This window comes from Thalassophryne amazonica, chromosome 10 (assembly GCF_902500255.1).
Source record: "Thalassophryne amazonica chromosome 10, fThaAma1.1, whole genome shotgun sequence".
In the NCBI taxonomy this organism is placed as follows: Eukaryota; Metazoa; Chordata; class Actinopteri; order Batrachoidiformes; family Batrachoididae; genus Thalassophryne; species Thalassophryne amazonica.
In genome coordinates this window covers 9,856,298-9,881,026 of record NC_047112.1, presented here as the reverse complement: position 1 = coordinate 9,881,026, position 24,729 = coordinate 9,856,298, and the positions used below count along the sequence as shown (strand labels likewise).

Below are 24,729 nucleotides of genomic sequence, written 5' to 3'. Positions count from 1 at the left end.
TAAAAACGTTAGATTTTTTTATGTAGTTTTATACACATTATTACATTGATGTGTGCTGTCATATACAAGCTATATTTTTTCCATACGAATAAAATAATGACCTTAATAACATTTTGAATTATTGCAGGCTGTTGTAGTTTTAAATGCATATAAAAACTACAAAACTGAAGCTGTCACTTTGGGCGTGGAATAATGAGTGACAGCTTCAGAAAGAAAATTGTAATTTTTTTCAGCTGTGTGAGTTCAGACGAGTTCTTTTGTCCGGTAACGAGGCTTCCTCGAAACAAAACAGGTACAGTTTTATTTTATTTTTTAGATAATGTGCAACTTGCTTTCATACCCGTGACGTCATAGCGTCCTGTTAATATATTGAAATTATTATTATTATTATTATTATTATTTTACATTTTTTCCCCGTGATCAATAATGTCTTATTTTAAATGAATAGGAGGAGTTGTAGGAGTCGGTGAGCGTAGGTTTAACGGGCTGCAGCTGTCTGATAGACATGTCTGGACAAATCCTCATTAACATTTACTTGACTGCGTTTGTGTTTATTGCATGTGATAATATAACATACGTTGTTGCGAGAGATTTCAATGTGCATTTTTTATGCAAACTTGTGTTTTACGTTCTACAAGTATGCAAGAATTGTGCACATCAGTTTTTGTGCAGCAACAGAATTATTGCACCAAGTAAGTGCTCTTTATTTAAACAGCACATTGTTTTTAGCAGCTGTGGGTTATTACTCCTGTAAATTAAAGCTTGCATCTTTAAATCTGATTACAATACAAACTAACTGAATTTAATGACACTTCTGCAGCATAATGAAGAACAAGCGGCACTCTGAGTGCAAACTTCTGTCTGTCAGTGCTTTGTTCATTTGTGCTTAACTCCAGGTGAGGGCGCTGTCTCACCAAAATACAAATAAGAACCTCAGCATTGGCCATGAGTCGTGTCTTGATCGGGTTGATGATCTGCAGCTGGCCTGTGGTCAGTGGCCTGTTTGAGTGGCTGAGGCGGACACATCCGGAACCAGTGCCGCCACCGCAGTACCCACCAGTGTCTCCGGTGGCTCTGGCGAAGAACGCCCAGTTTGAAATGACTACCACTGATGAGAAGTTTTTGGCTGAAGTGAAGGAGATAGAGCTCAGCCCATTGGACAGCTGCCACTATAAGGTAACCGGAAGCTCACTGGTTCATATTTTAACACCCTCAGGGGTTAGATTTCAGGCAAAAAAAAATGGACACAAACTGTTAGAACAGGACGTGGAGAGCTCACTGCTGGGGTCAAACAGTACTTGAGTTCTCCATTTGGATTAAAATTGTGAAGTTTATAGCTGGCGAACAGTAAAGTCCCTGTCAGGAAAAGGATGCAGTTGGCTTTGAAGCTGTTGATAGAGGTGGGCGGATCGATCCTAATATCGATAATATCGATACCAACGCTGGTATTGATATTGAACAATGCTCGTGTAAAAAGATCGATACTCAAGCTTTTTTTTTTCTCTCCCACACGCACTGACTGCTGTGCATGCAGATTCATCAAAGTTTACTCTCTGTCTATAAGAGCAGCGCTGCTCTTGTATTGTGGTTTGTCAGCCCTCTACCTCAGGAGATTTTGTTTTAAGTTGTGTTGAGTGATATTTTTTAAACAAAAATGTTGATTATGATAATAAATTATTTTGTTGTCACGTACAATGTTTGGCGAAATTCTATCCTAGGTCTTTTTGCTCCTTTGGAGCTATGAAACTTAAATATGAAAAAGTATCAGTATCGATATCGGCGATACTGGGCCTGTATTTACTTGGTATCGGACCAATACCAAAATTCCTGGTATCGCCCACCTCTAGCCGTTGAAGCATCATACAGGTGCTTCACCTCTTCAAAATAAGATGCAAGTGGCACTCAGTTATTAGTCCTTTCGGCTGAGGAATGGCATCAGGATTCACACACAGTGTGCCATCCTGTGGTTTTCTGGAAAAACAGAATTTTTTTAAAAATTTTTACCTCCACCAACTTGGGCAGAGCCTGTAACCCACAATTTTTCATATATGGTTATGAAATTTTTTACAGAGGATTCATATCCTGATAAGCAAGAACTGATTAACATGTTATTAAAATCTGACCTTTTTTTTTCAGTAACGAGTAATCGAACATGTTAATATTTCCAAATCATTAATCAGATTAAAGTTACTTCTCCAAGTCACTGTGCGTTACTATGAGTTTCGTATCTGTTATGCAGTATAACTCAGGGGTGCTGATCACAGCGATAGTGTGGGTCGATTGCAGCATTAAAACTGTCCCGTGGGCAGGGGGAAGTCAGGGATTCCACTAATTTGCCCACTTTACCCACTTTTACTAAGTTACAGAGTAACACATTGCTAGGCAAGAAAAATAAAAATACCAAAAAAAGTAATTTTCACTTTATATTGCAGGAAACAGGTCAATAGCTTTTTTTTTTTTTTCTAATTTTGCATAAAGATTCTTTAAGAGGCTGCCTGTTGACCAAACATTAAAAAAAAATAATACATTCTTCTTGCCCAAAGGCCCCCCAAAAGGGCCAAAAATTTCATTTTTTTTTTTTTTTTATACACTTGTTGAAAAACTACTGTACTACTTGTAGCTTCCTTTAATCAAAGTCTAACTACACAAAGATTTACACAGACTTTGAACCATTAATGTCACTTTCCCCATGTTTGGTCATAATTACCATATTTTATACAGACATAATACATATTTTTACATCTAACTAACTTTTTGTTGTTTTGGAGGAGGTTGGGGGGGGGCAGGTGTGACTTACACTCCTGTGACGAGGAAAAAAAAAATTTACAGACTACAAATGTTTGACATGGTTTGGGACGCGGCGAAACTTTGGCTTCACTCGGCAGCGTCATTTCCTCACGTTTGCTCACGGCGTCTGTCTGCTTGCAGGTGGTCTCCCGTCTGAAGTCGAGTTGCGACCGTCTCTCAGAGGAGCAGCTGGCGAAGCTCGGTGTGACCTTGCTGAACTGCCAGGCAGAGGTCGAAGGTCGGAGGACCTACCCATGTACTGACGAAATGGTAATTTGAGTTCTAAAGTTAGAGCGGGCATTGTTACGTCGATGTGGTCCACGGGTCCAAACCTCTGTATATTATTTGATGGTGTATATTACAACCCCAAACTGATTTTTAAAGTTCACAAATAAACGTAGTACTTTTAAATAGTGAACAAACCAGATCCCGTTTTGTTCAATTTACAAAAATAAAACCTCATTCTGTTGACACACACCATTAATCACCGTTAATTGTACTGTTGTCTGTAAATTTGTTGAATTAAAAAATCAACAAGTAACGGTAATTGACCATAATTAAATGGTTTTTTTAAATTGTCTCACTTGTTTAACATTACTTCACCTATGTTTCTGTGTACGCTCTCAGTTGTCCAGGTGGTTTCCATAGTAGAGAAGCTTGAATCTTCGACTGGACTGGGTTGCTTGACGCGAGGACGTTTCGCTTCAAATCGTAGAAGAAGAATTATTCTTCTCTACAAGAGTCAAGACAGAAGTCAGACCACCAGAGCAAAAATTTTAGATGAGGAAGCTTCTGCGATTTGAAGCGAAACGTCCTCGCGTCAAGCAACCCAGTCCAGTCGAAGATTCAAGCTTCTCTACTATTACGTCACCTACTTTAGTGCAACATATAGCCGACCATAAATATAAAAACAACTTCAACATGCTCTCCTTAGTACTAGGACTAGTGGGAAGTGCCCTAGTATTACTGGATATGCTAAATGTGGTTAACGCTTTAAAGCGGCTAGTTGTTAGTCTCGCACACGCTGCGTTGACGTAACAGTGTCCCGTATAATTTGTGGTAAACTCCAAATCTGCTAAATTCTGGTAAACTGAAACAGCTGTTCGCTGCCATCATTAGTTATTTGACTTTTTTCCAGACTATTAAAGAGTGCACAACAGATATGGACTCCGACACGTGGAACGCGTACCACATCGTTAGCAACAGGGCGCTCTCTGTGTGCTATGCCGCCCGCCAGCAGCTCTTCCGGCGTCGCGCCGAGCACACGGTCAACACTCTGATTTCCACAGCAGCCAGCCAGCTGGATGCAATGAAGGAGCTGAAGGTAGGGTTTGATCTTCATCTGCACTTTCATGTGTATCCTCAGGACCCAAAGTCCTGACTTGGCTGTGGTTGTGGTGGTTTGTGACAGGAAGGGCAGCTGGAGCTGAGAGAACTAACTGCAGACTCCATGAACAAGCTGCTTGCGGGGCACAGTGCCCTGCAGACCCAGCAGGGAAAACTGTTTGAGGGCCAGGAGCTCATGGATAGTTCACTGAAGGCCAATTTGGAGCACCTGGGCCAGGAGAAGGCCCTCATCGCCTCTGGACAGCAGCTGGTAGGAGAGCTCATTCAGGACATCACAAAGAAAATGGGTGAGAACTTTCTTTTCATCATTGTGGGGTGTCTGGTTCCTTGTTAGAAACTATTTGGTCCTTCTGTGATGATGATGAGGAGTAAAATATTCTCAGGACTCCACCAGGTTTGAGCCATGTCTGATTTTTTTTTTTGGGGGGGGGGGGGGGGGGGGGTATGGACAGGATCCGGCGAGTGATGGCGTGTCTGTTGTTGTGATCGTCAGGGCATTCCTCAAACTTTATATATATATATATATATATATATGATCTGGTTCTGTTGGTTCTCACAACAAACCCGCCGGTGCACAGTTCAGTGAAGCACTTTGGATGAGGATCACTTTGTGGTAGTCTTCTGGAAACTGGTGGTGCCCCTCTTTAAATCTGAAGTAGGTTGGCTCCTCAAGTGAAGTAATTTAAGGAGCTTGTGGTCTTAATCACAAATAAGGGGAAATGTGGAACGAGCTCAAGGTTTTGTCAGCAGACCCAAGATGGTTATGTGGAGCTCAGCCAATATATTGGTTGGCTGATGAGCCTTTTGTAAAAATATCAATATTGATGTTATTTTTGCCAATATAAAATTTTCTATTTTACAGAATAAACAATGTACAGAAACACTGGCTGTTGGAAATGGTGTCACTATGTCGTTTGTCCAGTAGAGGGTAATCCAGTGGCATTGCAATGCTGTCAAGCATGGCTGGGACCCCTTCACCCCTTGGTCACGTTAGCTACAAGAGACGGGCAAAACGAGCAGCTGCTGTTCATTGTCAGTAAGAGTGGGTGTTTTACAGCAACAAGAGACAATTGGTTGCCAAGCCGCCAGCTAGGTAGGGCCAAAATAGCTGAGAAGACAGTTTTATGCAAATGGTGAACGATGCAGCATGGCAACTACCAATCCAAATCAGGGCAGCATGATGTATTTTGCTCCATATCAGTAACACAGGATGGTATAATACGTTCCCAGATGGCTGTATGTCTGTATAAATTTAATATGTTTGGCATTTTTCACTTATATTTTGTAAGAGTTACTGAGAAATAAACCATTTTTATATATCTGTGTCACAATTATTATAATTTTCTTAACTCAAGTCTGTATCTTACCAGCCCCCAAAAATGCAAATTGTTGAGGCTCTAGTTCCATAGTGTGGAACTGGCCACTGACCGCGGTACCAGCACATCCTCCCATATCTGACTTGACCCAAATCATGGAAGTTGTTTCAGTCACAGACAAGACTGTGAAGCTCCCAGTCGTCCAGGAGCCTATCAACTCTCATTAACCAAAATGAGGTGTGTTTGTCTGGTAGTTGGACCCAATCTTCAAGGCCGATTGAGTTCCAACATCCCAGAAAGAACTCAAAGTAGAAGTTCTGGTTTGTGCCAGGAGCCAATTGAGTATCTTAGGAAACCTCCCTCTGTCAGTTTGTGGAGCCCGTCTAGTTCTCTGTAGATACAGAACACACTGTGGAGGGATTGTCTATCCGGTCTTGTCTGGGAACATTCCTGAGGAGTGTAGGTGAGTAGAGGGTCAATCAGCTGTTAAATCAACACAGACCCGGACTAGTTCCAGGAAATATAAGGATGGGTGTCTTCTGTGCCTTCTCTTGCAGAAAATGTGAGCGAGCATCTACAGAGCCACAGCTCGGAGGTGCAGGACAGCCACAGCGCCATCGTCAAAGACCTCGCTGACGTCCGACACCAAGCTCAGGACATCTACCAGAGAATTGGTAATCACTAGTGCATCACAACTGTAAATCGATCAAAGCGCCATTTAACCTATAGCTTGTGTCAGTGGTGTGTGTGTGTGCGACCAGACCACAGCATGTCCGAGTTCCTGCAGTACCAAGACCAGACCACGCAGTACTACGCTGACCTGATGAGGAAGCTGGAGCGCATGAACAACACGCTGGGAGTTGCGTTACGCTATCTGGATAACATGCAGAGCCGCATAGAGGAGCGGCTTCACGTGATCCAGGCCTGGCTCGGCTCAGCGGGTGAGACTTCACAGCGGAGCCCTGTTTGTGTCGTGGCGGGCAACCTGCTGGGTGTTACTGTACCGGTTCAAACTTTGTGAATGTCTTCCTACCTGCTTCGAGTGAGGAAGTAGTTTTAAGTAGCAACAAATCACACAAATTACTAGGAGGCTAACTGAAGTGCTGCTACTGCTAGCTGCAACATTTGTACATTGCATCTGGGTGTGGCGTCAACTCCAAGAGGCTAACTGAAGCACTGCTACTGAGCAAAAAAATAAATAGAAGAATTTGGTGTCACTTGTTTTGTTGTTTTCTTAGTAGAACAAACTAGAACAGAACTTGGGCTCAGTTTCCATTCTTACCACAAATTAACTGGCTCAAGTCCCACCTGATCAAACAGACTATAGTAATTTTATTATTTTTAATAATACCAGATGTTTAACACATGATGTGGATTTTTGGCACTGAAGATGTACTGCCTGCAGTGCCTCCTAGTGGTGCTAGAAGGTAAACCTGTTCAGGACAGACCGGTTTTGCAGGCTGACTTGGCACGCAACTCCAGATGTGTGTTTAGACTAGGCCATGGTTGGCTTTGAACCAGTGACCTCTTGTTTTGGGAAGCAAGCATGCTAACCACACGCACATTTATGCTAACCACGCGCACCTTTATGCTGCCCTGGCAAAATGTCTGGCTCCACCCCTTTATGCAGATATACTGCATAGACTGTGCCAATTTCTTTGTTTGTTATTTCAGTACTCATTAAAACTGGAAATTTGTTCTTGAAAATAGCTGTTGAGTTAATTTGTGGGATTGTGGGTGTTCAGGACGAAGTTAGTGTTTTCATGGGTGGTGGGGCGGAGGTGGTGGCCACGTTAGTGTGCGCGGGGGGGGGGGGGGGGGGGGGGGGCACGCAGGGGGTTTCGCCCGGGGAGTAAATCCCTCTAGGACCCCCACTGTTCCTTTGTAAACCAAAATGGACAAACACAGAATCAATTTGTGCACCTTGAAGGCATCACAGCAGAGAAAATGAAGATGACAAAGTTAAATGTTCAAGATGTCAGAACGATTTCACAGAAAAGAAAGAAACATCACTGACATTGATTCCCCGTAACTCATGTTCCGCCTCTCCAGGTTTGAGCCTTGCAGCCATGTGGACGTGTCTCCTTCACACAGGATACTTTGTCATGTGTGCCATCCTGCTCACCTTCTTGCATTGTCCTGGTTTCTCCAGAGCCGCGCTGCTCCTCGCTGTCCCTCTGAACGCAGCAGCTGAGGTCAACCAGCAGCCGGCGCTAGATCTGAGCAGCCTGACTCTGCTGCTGCTCACCCTGACCCTGGGTACAAACCATTCACTTCTTTGGGGGCATTGGACTTCCTGTGTGCCTTTCCATGAATGAATCTCCCTCATGTCGCCTGCAGGTCATTGGGTTGTGACTCAGCTGTGGACGTGCTTGCAGATCAGCCCAAAGCTGGCGGTGCTGCTGCCGCCGCCGTGTGAAATTGTGGCACCAGAGAAGCTGCCCGTTGTCTCGTCCACACCACGGAGGTGAGACGCCAAGTCCTCCTGCAGGGCTGGAAACCAAGTATCTGTAACTGGTTAGTGACTGGACCTACAAGTAACTCTGTGAATGAAACGCCATCTTTTCTGGCTCCGCCCCTTCACAAAGATCACTTCAAAAGGTTACTGCAACTATTCAGTCCACCGTTATCCAAAACTGTCCCTCCACTGACCTTTTCTGTAAATCCACCTCAAACGTGACTAGTTCTGTGTCCCCTCAGCAGGTTTTTTTGAGATGTGCGTCGTTATTTTAAGTTGACTAAAAAAAAAAAAAAAAATCTGAGTGGGTTATCTGATGTCTTCCAGAGAAGAAGAAGATGGCTGCAGAGAATCCAGCGAACTACTGGATCATGACAGTTTCATATCAGGTATTACATATAAACCTTAAGACCTCAAGTACGGTGGCCGTGAGAGGCTAAACACTTCCAAATCAACACAGTAGCAAATGCAAAAAACAGATGCCTGCATCAATTGAGAAACAGAAATTCACACGACACGTTGTAAAGCGCCATGAAGTACCAACGATGACCCAACCATGTACCAGTAAAGATAATAAAGCTCTAGGATGCACTCGGGATTTCTCCACCACTGCTTTATATACTAGTTCACATCTTCGTTGTGACGGTAGTTGACTAGTTTATTTAACCGACATGTAAGAAAGACACACAGTGGAGTTCAGTGCCGCTGCACACAACTTACACATAACTGTTGCGTGGTCATGTTTTCTATAGTGTTTCAATATGTACGAATGTTTTGACCATTTAGCCTTTAGCTAAATGTTGGTGCCCACTGCTACAGTAGCTGCACTTTTGTCCACAACTAGTTGATTGCTGCCTAGAGTGCAGTCTTATGACAGTCAACTAGTTGCGCCTCTTTTTGTGTTGCATGTACTTCTGTTGTGCTGTGGTTATTGCAGCTCATCTGTTTTTGTATGTTGTGCGAATTTGCCGCAGACAGTGGCTTTCAGTGTAGAAACGCCACTGGCTGCAGATATGTAATTGTGTGCTGTAGGCTATTTGTTTGCATTTCCAATTTGCAAGACTTCTTTTTTTTTTTTTTTTTTTGGTGCAACTCCCTGTTTAATCAATGCAGCGTTGTATGCATTTGAGTGTTGTGGCATCTCTTGGCCACCGTACTTGTGTCCCATCTTCAGTTTGTTTAGACTTGCGTACTTGTGTGTTTGCTCACAGGTGACGTGGAGCCTCTGCTCGGGCCACGGTTTATACCAACAATCAGCAAACCCGATCACTCCACTCCCTGGACGGTAACGTCCCGGCGGCATGCACGGTGCCACAATATTAAGAGAACAGTGTCCACACCGGAACGCCACAAACTCACTGAATGTGGTCTTATTTTCTTCAGGCTCTGCTTGATGAAACCCCACCCAGGAACCCCAGAGGAGCGACAGACTGGTGTGATGTTTGGAATGATTCCCGAAGTGCAAGTCCGTCCCTGTCGGTACTCAGTAACCGGTCAGTATTTGATCCAATGTGGCCTTTAAGGACATGTGCTCCAAACCCCACATACTCATCGTCTTGCATAATATAGAAGTGCACCTGCATGCACAATCAATGCTGCAGGACCAGTCAGTCCACCTGAGGTAGTAATCCAGGCTGCTTGTTGGAGCGTCAGAAAATAATTTTAGTTAACGCCCATAAAGACGGCGGCCTGTCGTCTGTCATCTTCACCAGTTACTCAGAGACTTACTGAACCTGGAGCTGCTCCCGCAGAACCCCACCAGCCGTTCAGCCAACCGGGACTTGAGAAACTCCAGATCTTTAATCTGATTCTGGTGAAATGAGTCCATCTGGTTTAGTTAGTTATCACCTGTAAGACCAGTAGGGGGCGAAGCAGGAATGGATTCAATCAATACGGTGAACAAAATCCATCCGATGTTCACCAAATTTGAACCGTATAACCTACATAAGTATCACATAGGAGTTTGAATTTGACCATAATCTGGTTTCACCATGACCTTCTAAGGACCGCCCACTTTACAGACCAGATTATTTTACTATTCCATGATAGCTGTAGAGTTTGACAATTGGCTCTCTTCCGTATCCTAACCTTGGTCTGTATAAATTATAAACCTTCCAGCTTTAAGATTTGAAAGCAAACCCGCCGATATTGTTTACCCAAATCTTGCCGCGGTAGCGCAGCAACACTGCCGGCTGTTTTTATTTACAACTACAGCATCTAAACACAAAAGACGAGCTTCAGTGAATGTCTCCTCAGTTATCAACCAAAGTGATCAAGCAAACGCTCAATGCCACTAGCAGCACTTCCGTTGTCAACGTCGATATTAGAGTTTGTCACACTTTTATTTAAAAGAGCCTTTTAAAATGTTTGATTTTATCTGTGTGGTTATGTTTTGAATATATTTTATTGTTCTTGACCCTGTACAGTTTGTTTTTAGTCTCTGCTCTGTAGCACTTTGAGATTCCATGGAATGTAAAGTGCATTACAAATAAAATGTATTATTATTATTATCACTGATGGAAGAGCTGGTAGGCGTGTGACAGATTGGTGGAAATGCCACATCTGGACATTTTCCCATGATGCTGTGTGTGGTTTGGCCTAATTGACAGACGGAACATCAAACTGAAACTGGTCTGTTGAATAACCAGCAGGGGGTGCTGTCTGCACAAACAGTCTTACCCAACTGACATTGACAAGCAGTTGATTTTGTCACTTGATGGGCGTTCCCAGTTTCTGCGTGGTAAGAGATCTTGTAAATCACTTCGCAGGTGTTATGTGGTTACAAAAACAGAGTTTTTAGATGTCAAAGTGTTTTTTCTCACTAATATTTGCTAAATATGAGCAACATTAGATTTATTCAGAAATGCAGCTGTTTCAGCGCGTATTCGACCGTCTTGGATTATTTTGTTTGAGCCAAAGACCAGCTGACGTCACGCTGCGTTTTCACTCCGATTGGCGGTTGCTGTGCCACGTTGTTCAGCATTTGCATAAAATAGACTGGCGGTATACGCGACTGTTGTCTCGCCGCTGCAACACGCCCACTGCGAAAATGAACGGCAAGTCGTCGCTTGCTGACTCTTGTCGCTAATGTGACTGTTGGGTTATTTTATTTGGGTCAGTTTTATTTATTGCTTTCTTGACAAAATCCTTGTACTTGTATTAATTCTTTTAAATTGTATTTGTTGTTGGTCTGCTGATGTTGGAACCTGCGCTTGTGAAGCAACTTGCGGTAACTTTATCGCAATTTGGTGTTCTATAAAAATAGTATAATTTGAGTCACATTGAGTACATTTTTCCACTTTTAAAATCTTTGCATGTTTTATGTTGGATGAGTTTTATCGGAGTCGTGTTGTCTTCCACGCGGCAGCTCAGCATCAGGACGCCAGCTGTGCAGCGCCGTCACGAAGATCGGGAAGCCCTGCAAGAAGAGAGCCACAGCGGGGCAGGAGTACTGCAGAGTGCACGAAGGCGGCCACACCTCCTACATGGACTGACTTCCTGTTAGCACTGTGACATCACACCAGACTCCACCTTCCTGTGGTTTGTAGTATTTTGAGCGGCTGGCGTATTCCGCTGTCAACCCCAGTGCATTGGGCTCAGTGTTCAGCCTCAATTTTTAACTTTTTTTTTCTTCCTGTTTGTTTTTCATGTAAAACAACTTTTAAAAGCTCTTATTCCTTTTACCTTCTCACTTGAAAGTTAATAAAAAAATTTTAACCTTTTGTGTGTTCACACAAATGCAGTATGCAGTATTTAAATGCAGTATGATGGAACTACTTTACAAAACCTACAACTAGACCTTTATCTCAGATTCCTTTAGGTTCAAATGGCCTTGAAATAAACTACTTAAAATATCACGATTCCACCATCCATCCTCAACCGTCACTATCCCTGGTTCTCAAGACCAGGCACCTAAGTGGTTCTACTCTTTTCTACTCTATTTTACTCTTCCTTTTTAGACATACCTTTGTAGTATACTGGCATAGTTCCACCTTAGAATTGGAATAAAATATATAACATTCCTTACTGAATTTTCATGACGATTGAAAGGTTTTTGAGGTTGCATTTTTGTGGTCCACCTCCTTTAGGCTTTTAGCAGCAATTGAAAACATTTTAATTCTGGGAAAACAAAAACAAAATGTATCTTCTAAACTAACTTGGTATTCACTGCAGATCCTTGAATGCCTTTTGGGAATCTAAGGTGTCCAATCTGCCTCGTTCTTCCACGTTTTGTTTTGGTGCTCACTGCTGGGAAATCTGTCAGTTTTCTTTTCAAATATTTCATTTGTGCATTGTTACACAGAAGTAGTCACCACCTACTTTAAGAACTCGTTAATCAGTTCTGCTTTAAGTAGAAGGGGGAAAAAAAAGCCCACTGGATGTATTGCACGTGCAGGGTATTTTAATTATGGGGGTGCTGCAAAACCCAGTTCTGGTTTCAGTCACAGAATTGGAGCGAGCTGATCTGAGGATTGTTATGCTGCTTCCGCAAGATATAGTTTAGGACTACAGGGGCAGAGCCTGATGGAGGTTTGCTTATGTGTAAAATAGTGATCATATTTTAAATATGGGGTGAAACATGGCAACACGACATTCAATCATGAATTCAGTGAAAATGTATGCAAGCCTTTATTGTATCGTGTGCCGACGGCCCGTTTGAACAGATGCACACAAGCAGAAGGTTTACAGTGGGTCTTCATATGGAGCCCCAAAACCCAAATACCAACCAAAAAATAGAATTCCAGAAACTGATTATACTGTGTGCACAACTATTAGATGTTTTCTTGAGGATTTAATTCATTGATGAACAAATTCAGTGCTGTCAGCAAATCCAAAATGTTCAACCCCCCAAACCTGAATGTTTTAGGAAGGGAAATTGAGTTTTGGCTTCCTCTGGAATGTGTGTGGGCGTGCGCACAATTACACAACTAAATGAAAACCTGTTCATGAGAGAAAGGCAGAACTAAGAATGAACACCAGATATTTCAAATGTGTTCAGTGATCATTATATCCATCTGTCTTTTCAGTAGCTGCCGTGATCCATCCATCTGTCCATCCACAGTGTCAGTTTCTTGGTCTGTCAGGTTTTGGTGCAGTTGGGACCACGGCCTCCCAAACTCTGTTCATTAGCTGTAATTTCTCTCACGTTTAAAAGGGGCCCACCAGGTCACGGTAGTGTTCAAGTCAAGTGAGGACGGTTCCTGTGTTTTTATTCCATCCCCTCTGAGGCCTCTGCTGGTGAACCCATGGGGTGCTGTGCGGCATAAAAATCATACCTGCCTTCTACTGTAGACACACATTTAATTCTTCAAGTCTTTGGTAGTTAATTTGCAGCTTTTCTTATCCACAGATTTCTTGTGACCCAGTTGAGAATTTGCAACAAAACATTTGATCGTTTGTTGTTGGCAGTTTCCTCGCTTGCGAGGATAGTGGGAAGGCCTTTTTTTAGTTCATTTTCTACAAGCCCTCTGGTGGCTCAAAAGTCCGATGTGGGATGCACAAGACCTGTTACACTTGGGGCAAATGAACACTTGAGTAGACTGGGCTTGTGCTGCTGCCCGCTCTTTCTGTCTTTGACGCTTCTGGCGTGAGGCCTCACTTCTTTCTGCCTCAAACTTCAGGCTGGCGGATTTGATGCTGGAAAGCCAGCTGAGTCTATCTGTAGCTAGATGCTGCCATGACTGATGCTGAATGCCTGCAAGGGAGAGCTGTTTCTTCAGCTGGTCCTTATAGTGCTTTTTGGGGGCCCCTTGGTTTCGTCTCCCTTCCTTGAGCTCACCAAAGAGAATTAATTTCGGCATGCATGTATCATCCATCCTGGCTACGTGGCCTGCACGAAGCTGTTGCTTGAGTTTAATAGACTCCATGCTGTGCAATTTGGCTGTGGTAAGGATGTCCTCATTTGAGACGTAGTCCTGCCACTTGATCCCGAAGATGTTTCGGAGACAACGCTGATGAAAGCGTTCCAGTAATCTGATCTGCTGGTGATACAGAACCCAGGTTTCAGCTCCATACAGGAGGGTAGGGACCACAATGGCTCTGTAGACCTGCACATTTGTGGAAAGGCGCAGTGCATGATTCTGCCAGACTTTCTTTGAGAGTCGACCAAAAGAACGGCTGGCCTTGGCAAGGCGACTGTCTAGGTCCTTGGCAACAGATGCGTCGTTTGAGATAACACTACCGAGATACGTGAAGTGCTCTACTGCATTCAGGCTGGTACCCTCGATGTTGATTTGGGGTGGGGTATATGCTGTATGGGGGACCGGTTGATATAGCACTTCTGTCTTTTATTTATTTTATTATTATTATTATTTTTTATTTATTTATTTATTTCATTCGTTTAAAAGAAAAAAAAACAAACAGAAAAGCAGAAATAAAGCATCTCCATTACCAGAATGAAAAGGAGCAGAGAGAAGAACAAGTCTTATATTTTCTGCCCCATATTACAATACAATCTTTCAATATCCAGCGTCATTTTTCGACATTATTTAACAGATTGTTTACATTTTTAAACTTAAAACATGTTAAACATTATTAACAAATTACGTTATTTTACTTCCTTACAGCCCACTGACTTATTTCATAGTTTCATACTTACTTAATACATCTAGTTTAATACGTTTTTAAAATAATTTAAGCAACCTTAATTCTTTAATTTCTTTGTTGAGATTGTTCCATAATTTTACACCATTTACTGCAATACTCCTTTCCTTTACTTTGGTTCTGTATCTTGGTTTTCTAAAGACTTCTATTCCTTTCAGTTTATAACTACTTACTCTTTTCTCAAACATATTCTGAATGTTTGTTGGTATAGCATTTTTATTAGCTTGGTACATTGTTTGTAATATTTTCAAATCAACCAAATCACGAAATTTAAGTACTTTGTACTTAACGAACAATGGATTAGATGGATCTCTAAAACCACTGTTGCTAATCACCCTTAAAGCCCTTTTCTGCAGAATAAACAAAGGTTGTATATAAGTTGTATATGTTGATCCCCAGATTTCTACACAATAAGTTAAATATGGGAAAATCAATGAATTGTACAATGTTAATAAACCATAACTATTTAATGAATATTTTACTTTATGCAAAACAGCAATGGCTTTCGCTATTTTTCCTTTTATGTAATTTATGTGTGACTTCCATGTAAGATCTTCATCAATCATGACTCCTAAAAATTTTGTTTCTTTTACCCTTTGTATATCCATTCCATCTATTTGCAATGACACATTTTTTTTTTTTTGCTCTGTCATTAAACAATATGAAATTTGTCTTATTAATATTTAGTAACAGTCGGTTTATATCAAACCAATGTTTAACCTTTTCCAGTTCTGTATTTATCACTTGTGCTACTTCCTGTATATCTGATCCAGAGTAAAACAGCGTTGTATCATCAGCAAATAAAATGCTACCAAGCACATTAGATACATTCACAAAATCATTGATATACAAAATAAACAGTTTGGGTCCAAGTACCGATCCTTGTGGTACTCCATAAGCAATATTACACAATTCTGATTTGATATTATTTATCTGAACAAACTGTTTTCTGTTTTCTAAGTAGCTTTTTACCCACTGATGTGCAATACCTCTTATTCCATATTGTTGTAACTTGTGAAGCAATCTTGAGTGGTCAATAACATCAAAAGCCTTTTTCAAGTCAATAAAAATACTTACAAAATAATCCTTATTTTCTATTGTTGTTGATATTTTCTCTATTAATTCCATAATTGCCATAGCTGTCAAATGTTTTGTTCTGAATCCATACTGAGCATTATTTAAAATATGATGTTTCTCAATGAATTTATCCAACCTTGTCATAAAAACTTTTTCCATAATTTTAGAAAACTGTGGAAGCAATGATACTGGCCTGTAATTAGAGAAATTATGTTTGTCTCCATTTTTATATAATGGGACTACCTTGGCAATTTTCATTTCATCTGGAAAAATCCCTGTTGACAGAGACAGATTGCAAATATAAGTGAATGGTTCAATAACAGTTTCTATTATACTTTTTACAGTCATCATGTCTAAATCTTCATGGTCAGTTGATCTTTTGCTTACACAGTTTTTTTTACAATATTTCTTATTTCATCTTTTTCCACATTGTCCAGGAAAATACTATTGACCGTATTTACAAGTGTATGTAATGTATCTTCTACTATTGGTTTATTTCCCACCAGACTTGATCCTACATTTGAAAAATAATCATTAAACCCATTTGCCACTTCTTTTATGTCATATATCTCTTTATTTTCTTTGACAAAGTAATTTGGAAAAGTTACTTTCGCTCTATCACTTTCAATCACACTTTTTATAATTCCCCATGTTGCCCTCATATTATCTTTACTCTTATTTAATTGTTCACTATAATAATTTTTTTTTGGTTTCCTAATTATTTTCAATAGTTTATTTTTATATTTTTTGTATCTGTGTTCTGTTTCCTTTGTTTGCATTTTTAAAAAGCACCTGTATAAATAGTTTTTCTTTGCACAAGCATTTTTTATTCCCTTTGTCAACCATGGTTTATTTACTCTTTTCTTACTACTTTGTATTAATTTACAGTTTTTATTATATGATTTCATCAATATTTTCATAAATGAATTATATGCTACATTAACATCACTGACATAAACTTCTTCCCAATTTTGATTTTTAAGATCATATTTTAATGCCTCTAAGGCTTTTACTGACTTATCTCTTTTAAAGTTTATAACAGTTTTTTTCTTGTACCTCTTTTTATATTTAAATATTGAAAAGACTGGTAAGTGATCACTAACATCTGTCATCAAGATCCCATTCCTGATAATTTCATCTGTTCTATTTGTAAATATATTGTCGATTACCGTTGCACTTTGCGGTGGCACTCTTTCTCAGGCTGATGGTGAGGCCGAAGGCTCTTGCTGCTTCAGCAAAACAGTTGACAATGTGCTGCAAGGCTTGCTCCGTATGGGCGACGAGGGCGCAGTCATCTGCGAAGAGCAGCTCCATGATTAGCTGTTCTGTGATCTTAGTGTAGGACAGAAGGCCCGCAAATTAAACAGACTTCCGTCGGTTCTGAAGCGGATATAGATGCCGTCTGTCAAGTCTTCTTTGGCCTCACGAAACATCATGCTGAAGAAGATGGAGAACAGAGTGGGCGCGAGGATGCAACCTTGTTTGACGCCATTTGAGATGGGGAAGCTGCCGGACAGAGTACCGTTGTACTTCACTTGTCCCATCTGGCCTTCATGCAGCTGGCGGATGATGGTGAGGAGTTTTGGAGGGCAGCCAAGGCGTGCAAGAATCTTCCACAAACCCTCATGACTGACCATGTCAAAAGCCTTGGCTAGGTCTATGAAGGCTGCATAAAGGGCCATGTTCTGTTCTCTGCACTTCTCCTGGATCTGTCTCAGGACGAAGATCATGTCGGTGGCTCCCCTGTTGGCCCGAAATCTGCACTGACTCTCGGGAGTATTTTCATGCACTATGGTAGGGGTAAGCCTGTTGAGCAGCACTCAAGCCAAAATCTTACCTGTTATTGAGACTGATGCCCCGGTAATTAGAACAGTCGGACTTGTCGCCCTTGTTCTTGTACAGGGAGACAATGACCGCATCCCGAAGGTTATGTGGAACCATTTCCTTTTCCCAGCAACTGGAGAATAGAATCTGAAGCTTGTCGAGGACTGCCTCACCTCCATTTTGCTACACCTCTGCTGGGATGCCATCTATGCCAGGAGACTTCCCTGGATTCAGCTGCGTGGTGGCCTTTCGGATCTCCTCAAGTGTTGGGGGGTCATCAAGTTCCCATTTCACCTCCACCTGGGGAATCTTCTCGATAGATGACTCTTGCACAGTGCGCTTGTCACTGAAGAGGTTTTCAAAGTGTTCTGACCAACGCTGCATAATGTTTCCTTGTCCGTCAGAAGGGTGGAGCCGTCTGAGGAGTGCAGGGGTGCTTGCACTTGATGTGCTGGCCCATGGATGGTCTTAAGGGCTTCATAAAAGGAGCGCATGTCTCCAGCATCAGCATGCTGTTGTGTCTTCTCCGCAAAAGCTAGCCACCAGTCGTTCTGCAGTATGTGGAGCTTGCTTTGCAGTGTGGAGCAGGCATTTCTGTAAGCTGTCTTGGCAGAGTGGTCATCAGGTTTAGCTAAAAGAGTCTTGTGGCATGCACGTTTCTTTTCTAGTAGTTCCTGGATCTGTGCATCAGACTCATCAAACCAGTCTTTATTTTCCCTGGCTGAGAAGCCCACTACTTCTGCTGCCGTCTCCTGAAGGATGGTCTTTAATCTCATCCACTGTTGTTCAGAGTTGTCAGGCAGGCCTTCTTCTCCACCCAGTCTCTCTTCTAGTTTGGCCTGGAACTCCATTTTTGTGTCTGTCTTGCAGCTTGTGGACTTGTAGCTTCTTAAACTGTGGGCCTTTCTTCTTAGGAGGGGCCTTGAAAGTGAAAGCAATCTTGGAACGGACCAAGCGATGATCCGTATAGCAATCCGCGCTAGGCATCACCCTGGTATGTAGTACGTCTCTTCTATCACGCTGTCGCGTCAGAACGTAGTCCAGAAGGTGCCAGTGTTTGGAGCGTGGGTGTCTCCAGGTTGCTTTGAATCTCTCTTTCTGTTGGAACAGGCTGTTGATCGTCAAGTCATGTGCAGAGCAGAAGTCCAGCAGCAGGCGGCCATTGTCGTTACAGTTGCCTATGCCATGTTTCCCTAGCATGTCCTTCCATACATCAGTTGTGGCCCACTCTGGCGTTGAAATCTCCCATGATGAGGAGCTTGTCCTGGGTGTCGACGCGCTGTAGAAGGTTGTGCAGATCGCTATAGAAAGCCTCCTTAACTCCGATGTCGGCCTGCATGGTTGGGGCATACACACTAACAATAGTGGCAAAATCCTTGTTGTTGATGGGGAGCCGGAGTGACATGAGTCGGTCAGAATGTCCAACTGGCAAACTGTGTAACCTATGTGCTATGGTGCTCTTAATCATGAACCCGACCCCTGAGAGTCGACGATCTTCTTTAGCCTTCCCTGACCAGAACAGTGTGTAGCCTGTACCTTCCTCGGTGAGTGACCCTTGGTCTGCAAAGTGCACCTCGCTGAGTGCAGCAATGTCTATGTCAAGCCTTGCTAGCTCTTTGGCGACTAAGGCTGAGCGTCTTTGAGGACGATCGCTATTGTCTGAGTCCATCATTGTGCGTACATTCCAGCACACGATTTTCATGTTCTTTGTTTTTCTTTTCGCACCGCGTGTAGTGATGCCCGTTGGCAGCGGTGAGCCAACCGGGTCTAGTGAGACAAGCCATGTTTAGATGACCTTTTCTCTATGTGGAGCAAGCAGGGCTATCCCTAAACAGGGCTGCTTGGTTACCCAGGGCCCTGCCGGATGATGCTGTTGTCTCGGGTCAGCAATCAAACGATCATAGCTCCTGAGCCGCCTGCATGCAGGATCGAGACTGCAGCTCCCAGTGGCATCATGCACCTGTTGTTTCCGCCTCTTCCCATCGCTGCAGGGCTTTCCTTCCACCTGTGCTCGTTGCTTAAAGTGGGGATCAGCTCGCGCACACCAATTCCACTCTTTAGGCAAGGTGGCACTCCACAGTGGCACAGACAAGCTGAGACGGCTGTGGCGACCACCAGGCTGTAGGTTTTACATCAGAGTGACCTTCTCCTAGCCTCTGGCTAAAGACCTTCCTCGGAGGCACGGGGGCAGTAACCCAGGCTGGGGGTTTAACATCAGGGTTTTCCTTCCCCTAGGTGGACCGCCTTAACAGGGCTAATGAGTCCCATCTACCCACTGCTATAGCCCAGTCAGCTGGGAGGCTCATGATGGCGGGAGTGCCTAGATCCCGTATAGGTCATGGACCTACCACTGCCATACTTGAATAAACAATATCTGTGTTGTAAAACAACAAAAACAGAAAGCCAACCTAATCAAAACCAAAGTGAGTGCAGCTCCAGGAAAACCTACCTGAAACAATCTAAAACTGACTGAAAATAAATCTGACTCAATCTAAACCGAAAACAATTCATCTAGCGCAACATAACTATAGCTTGTAAGCTAACAAAGGGAATATCAAATCAAATCAAATTTATTTATTTATATAGCGCCAAGTCACAACAAACAGTCGCACCAAGGTGCTTTATATTGTAAGGCAAGAGCCATACAACAATTACAGAAAAACAGAAAAAGTTGCCATTTGAAATGACTTTAGTTTTGTGTCATGTCTGTGATCTGCTTTATTTCGACAAAATTAAACAACTGAATGAACATCCTCTGAGGCCGGTGATTCCATAATTTTTGCCAGGGGTTGTAGACACATTTAAATCTTCAAGTCTTTGGTATTTAATTTGCAGCTTTTCTTATCCACAGATTTCTTGTGACCCAGTTGACAAGTTGCAACAAAACATTTGATCGTTTGTGATCACACCTCAATAGCTTGGCTATTTCAAAAGCGTTTCATCCCTCTGAAAGACCATTTACCATTTCTGACTTTTCAGTGTTGATTAAATCTTTTTTGGCCCATTCCTTGATATAGGACATTAATCTCTTTAGGCCACCCCACCCCAAACTTCATAACACTTGAGAATACTTAAATCCAATAAGCAGTCAGGTTTATATAAGATGGAATTGGAAAATAGGCACAGAAATGATGAGGTCAGAATACTCACTCGTCTAATAATTGTGCACGCAGTGTAAGAGGATGGCTGGATCAGATCCACAACTGAAACATCTTAAACGTAGCGAGAACACCAGTATGCAGCTTAAAAAAATGAAAATAGCGGCTTTAATTCTAAAATCCCACTTTGTACACCTCAGTTCAAACGTTCAATCTCACCCTGAAAAACCGTAATTACTCCACCTGGTCAAAACAAACACCATTTGTGTATTGGATTTATCGGATACACTAAAAATCACACACACACACAAGTGATCAGATTGGGTTTTTACATATATAAAAATCACAATTCCAACAGAGGATCCAGCCACACTGATACCTGACCTGTAGAGAATCTCAAGTTCAAGGGTGTAATAGTAATCTAAAAACCCTCCACAGTGACGGTACAGTAGTGTTCAGAATAACAGTAGTGCTATGTGACTAAATCAGATCAAATCGATTTTATTTATATAGCACCAAATCACAACAACAGTTGCCCCAAGGCGCTTTATATTGTAAGGCAAGAGTCATACGATAATCACAGAAAAACCCCAAGGGTCAAAACGACCCCCTGTGAGCAAGCACTTGGCGACAGTGGGAAGGAAAAACTCCCTTTTAACAGGAAGAAACCTCCAGCAGAACCAGGCTCAGGGAGGGGCAGTCTTCTGCTGGGACTGGTTGGGGCTGAGGGGAGAGAATCAGGAAAAAGACATGCTGTGGAAGAGAGCAGAGATCAGTCACTAATGATTAAATGCAGAGTGGTGCATACAGAGCAAAATGAGAAAGAAACACTCAGTGCATCATGGGAACCCCCCAGCAGTCTAAGTCTATAGCAGCATAACTAAGGGATGGTTCAGGGTCACCTGATCCAGCCCTAAATATAAGCATCAGCAAAAAGGAAAGTTTTAAGCCTAATCTTAAAAGTAGAGAGGGTGTCTGTCTCCCTGATCCGAATTGGGAGCTGGTTCCACAGGAGAGGAGCCTGAAAGCTGAAGGCTCTGCCTCCCATTCTAGTCTTAAAAACCCTAGGAACTACAAGTAAGCCTGCAGTCTGAGAGCGAAGCGCTCTATTGGGGTGATATGGTACATTTTGAATTAACTGAAGGCTTTTCAGGGAACTTTTAGGACAACCTGATAATAATGAATTACAATAGTCCAGCCTAGAGGAAATAAATGCATGAATTAGTTTTTCAGCATCACTCTGAGACAAGACCTTTCTACTTTAGAGATATTGTGCAAATGCAAAAAAGCAGTCCTACATATTTGTTTAATATGCGCATTGAATGACATATCCTGATCAAAAATGACTCCAAGATTTCTCACAGTATTACGAGATGTCAGGGTAATGCCATCCAGAGTAAGGATCTGGTTAGACACCATGTTTCTAAGATTTGTGGGGCCAAGTACAATAACTTCAGTTTTATCTGAGTTTAAAAGCAGGAAATTAGAGGTCATCCATGTCTTTATGTCTGTAAGACAATCCTGCAGTTTAGCTAATTGGTGTGTGTCCTCTGGTTTCATGGATAGATAAAGCCGGGTATCATCTGCATAACAATGAAAATTTAAGCAATGCCGTCTAATAATACTGCCTAAGGGAAACGTATAAAGTGAATAAAATTGGTCCTAGCACAGAACCTTGTGGAACTCCATAATTAACCTTAGTCTGTGAAGAAGATTCCCCATTTACATGAACAAATTGTAATCTATTAGATAAATATGATTCAAACCATCGCAGCGCAGTGCCGTTAATACCTATGGCATGCTCTAATCTCTGTAATAAAATTTTATGGTCAACAGTATCAAAAGCAGCACTGAGGTCTAACAGAACAAGCACAGAGATGAGTCCACTGTCTGAGGCCATAAGAAGATCATTTGTAACCTTCACTAATGCTGTTTCTGTACTATGATAAATTCTGAAACCTGACTGAAACTCTTCAAATAGACCATTCCTCTGCAGATGATCAGTTAGCTGTTTTACAACTACCCTTTCAAGAATTTTTGAGAGAAAAGGAAGGTTAGAGATTGGCCTATAATTAGCTAAGATAGCTGGGTCAAGTGATGGCTTTTTAATAATGGTTTAATTACTGCCACCTTAAAAGCCTGTGGTACATAGCCAACTAATAAAGATAGATTGATCATATTTAAGATCGAAGCATTAATTAATGGTAGGGCTTCCTTGAGCATCCTGGTAGGAATGGGGTCTAATAGACATGTTGATGGTTTGGAGGAAGTGACTAATGAAAATAACTCAGATAGACCAATCGGAGAGAAAGAGTCTAACCAAATACCAGCATCACTGAAAGCAGCCAAAGATAACGATATGTCTTTGGGATGGTTATGAGTAATTTTTTCTTAGCAAAGAAAGTCATGAAGTAATTACTAGTTAAAGTTAAAGGAATACTCGGCTCAGTAGATCTCTGACTCTTTGTCAGTCTGGCTACAGTGCTGAAAAGAAACCTGGGGTTGTTCTTATTTTCTTCAATTAGTGATGAGTAGTAAGATGTCCTAGCTTTACGGAGGGCTTTTTTATAGAGCAACAGACTCTTTTTCCAGGCTAAGTGAAGATCTTCTAAATTAGTGACACGCCATTTCCTCTCCAACTTAGGGGTTATCTGCTTTAAGCTGCGAGTTTGTGAATTATACCACGGAGTCAGGCACTTCTGATTTAAGGCTCTCTTTTTCAGAGGAGCTACAGCATCCAAAGTTGTGCTCAATGAGGATGTAAAACTTTTGACGAGATAATCTATCTAACTCACAGAGTTTAGGTAGCTACTCTGCACTGTGTTGGTATATGGCATTGGAGAACATAACAAAGAAGGAATCATATCCTTAAACCTAGTTACAGCGCTTTCCGAAAGACTTGTACTATAATGAAACTTATTCCTCACTGCTGGGTAGTCCATTAAAGTAAATGTAAATGTTGTGTCCATGTGGTTTCCATAGTAGAGAAGCTTGAATCTTGACTGGACTGGGTTGCTTGACGCGAGGACGTTTCGCTTCAAATCGCAGAAGCTTCCTCAGCTAAAATTCTTGCTCTGGAAGTCTGACTTCTGTCTGACTCTTGTAGAGACGAATAAACAGACATATCTGAAACATATCAACATATCTGAAATGTTGATGACACATGGGTTAAAATCAAGCAACAGGAAGTTGAGGACATTACAGAACACATCAACTCGGTGGACGCCAAAATCAAGTTCACACGTGAGGATGCCAGAAACAACCGTTTAGCCTTCTTGGACTGTAATGTTACCATTGGAGAGAACAGGCAGCTCCAGACAGGGGTTTACAGAAAACCAACTCACCTGACCAATATCTGCTCTTTGGCTCAAACCACACCCTTGAACACAAGCTCGGGGTGATCAGGACGCTTCAACACAGAGCCCTACAGGTACCCACAACTGCATAGGGAAGGGCTAAAGAACAACAACGTGTCTGGAAAGCCCTCACAGTATGTGGGTACCCACGATGGTCCCTGGACAAAGTGCAGAAGTGCCAGAGAAACAAAAAGACCAGGAGACGGACACAAGAAGAAGAGGAGTGTCTCTCCCTTATTTAGCAGGAGTAGGGGAAAAACTACAGAGGATCTTCAGACAGCACAAAATCCCAGTTTACTTTAAACCGGTTAACACCTTGAGACAGAAATTAGTTCACCCTAAGGACATGATCCCTAGTTACAAACAGAGCAATGTAGTGTATTCTATCAGATGTCAGGAAAACTGTAACGAACACTACATAGGTGAGACTAAGCAACCTTTACACAAACGACTATACCAGCACCACAGAGAGGGCGCCAGTGGACCTCAGTCTGCAGTTCATCTCCACCTTAAGACACTAACCACAACGTTTGAGGACAAGAAATATTAGCCAGAGAGAAGAAATGGTTTGAGAGAGGGTCAAGGAGGCATTCTTTGTGAAACGTTTGAAACCCAGCCTTAACCACGGAGGGGGTCTGCGACACGCTTTATCCCTGTTTACAATGGGGTACTCAGGTCAAAGGAGTTTCAGTCTTTTGTTCATGGTAATGGGTCATTCACGTCATCAGGAGAGTCATCAAGGGAGCCATCATGAAAGGCATCCATCCCATCATTAGGAGGGACAGCTGCCCTGTCATTAGGAGGTGTGCTAACTAGAGCATAATAGGTGCTAATTAGAGCTGTTGTTTAGTCACTAGCCTATA

The 24,729-nt window shown here is 42.2% G+C and overlaps 1 protein-coding gene across 1 annotated transcript; it reads left to right on the top strand.

Moving 5' to 3' along the window:
• The first annotated feature begins 225 nt into the window (after nucleotides 1-225).
• bmb (brambleberry) lies at nucleotides 226-11,491 on the top strand. Its single transcript, XM_034179415.1, has 13 exons — nucleotides 226-292; nucleotides 897-1,176; nucleotides 2,929-3,057; nucleotides 3,926-4,111; nucleotides 4,199-4,421; nucleotides 6,008-6,124; nucleotides 6,212-6,391; nucleotides 7,503-7,709; nucleotides 7,791-7,917; nucleotides 8,236-8,297; nucleotides 9,120-9,193; nucleotides 9,292-9,401; nucleotides 11,276-11,491. Exons 2-13 carry the CDS (start codon nucleotides 946-948, stop codon nucleotides 11,400-11,402), a joined length of 1,773 nt encoding a protein of 590 aa, XP_034035306.1. The 5' UTR covers nucleotides 226-292; nucleotides 897-945; the 3' UTR covers nucleotides 11,403-11,491.
• The last annotated feature ends 13,238 nt before the right edge of the window (nucleotides 11,492-24,729 follow it).

Bases quoted from the DNA above. Each gene is read 5' to 3' on its own strand.
- bmb (XM_034179415.1), top strand. From the start codon at position 946: ATGAGTCGTGTCTTGATCGGGTTGATGATCTGCAGCTGGCCTGTGGTC. The intron at 6,392-7,502 runs GTGAGACTTCAC...CCGCCTCTCCAG, and splicing joins GGCCTGGCTCGGCTCAGCGG to GTTTGAGCCTTGCAGCCATG. The intron at 9,194-9,291 runs GTAACGTCCCGG...TATTTTCTTCAG, and splicing joins ATCACTCCACTCCCTGGACG to GCTCTGCTTGATGAAACCCC.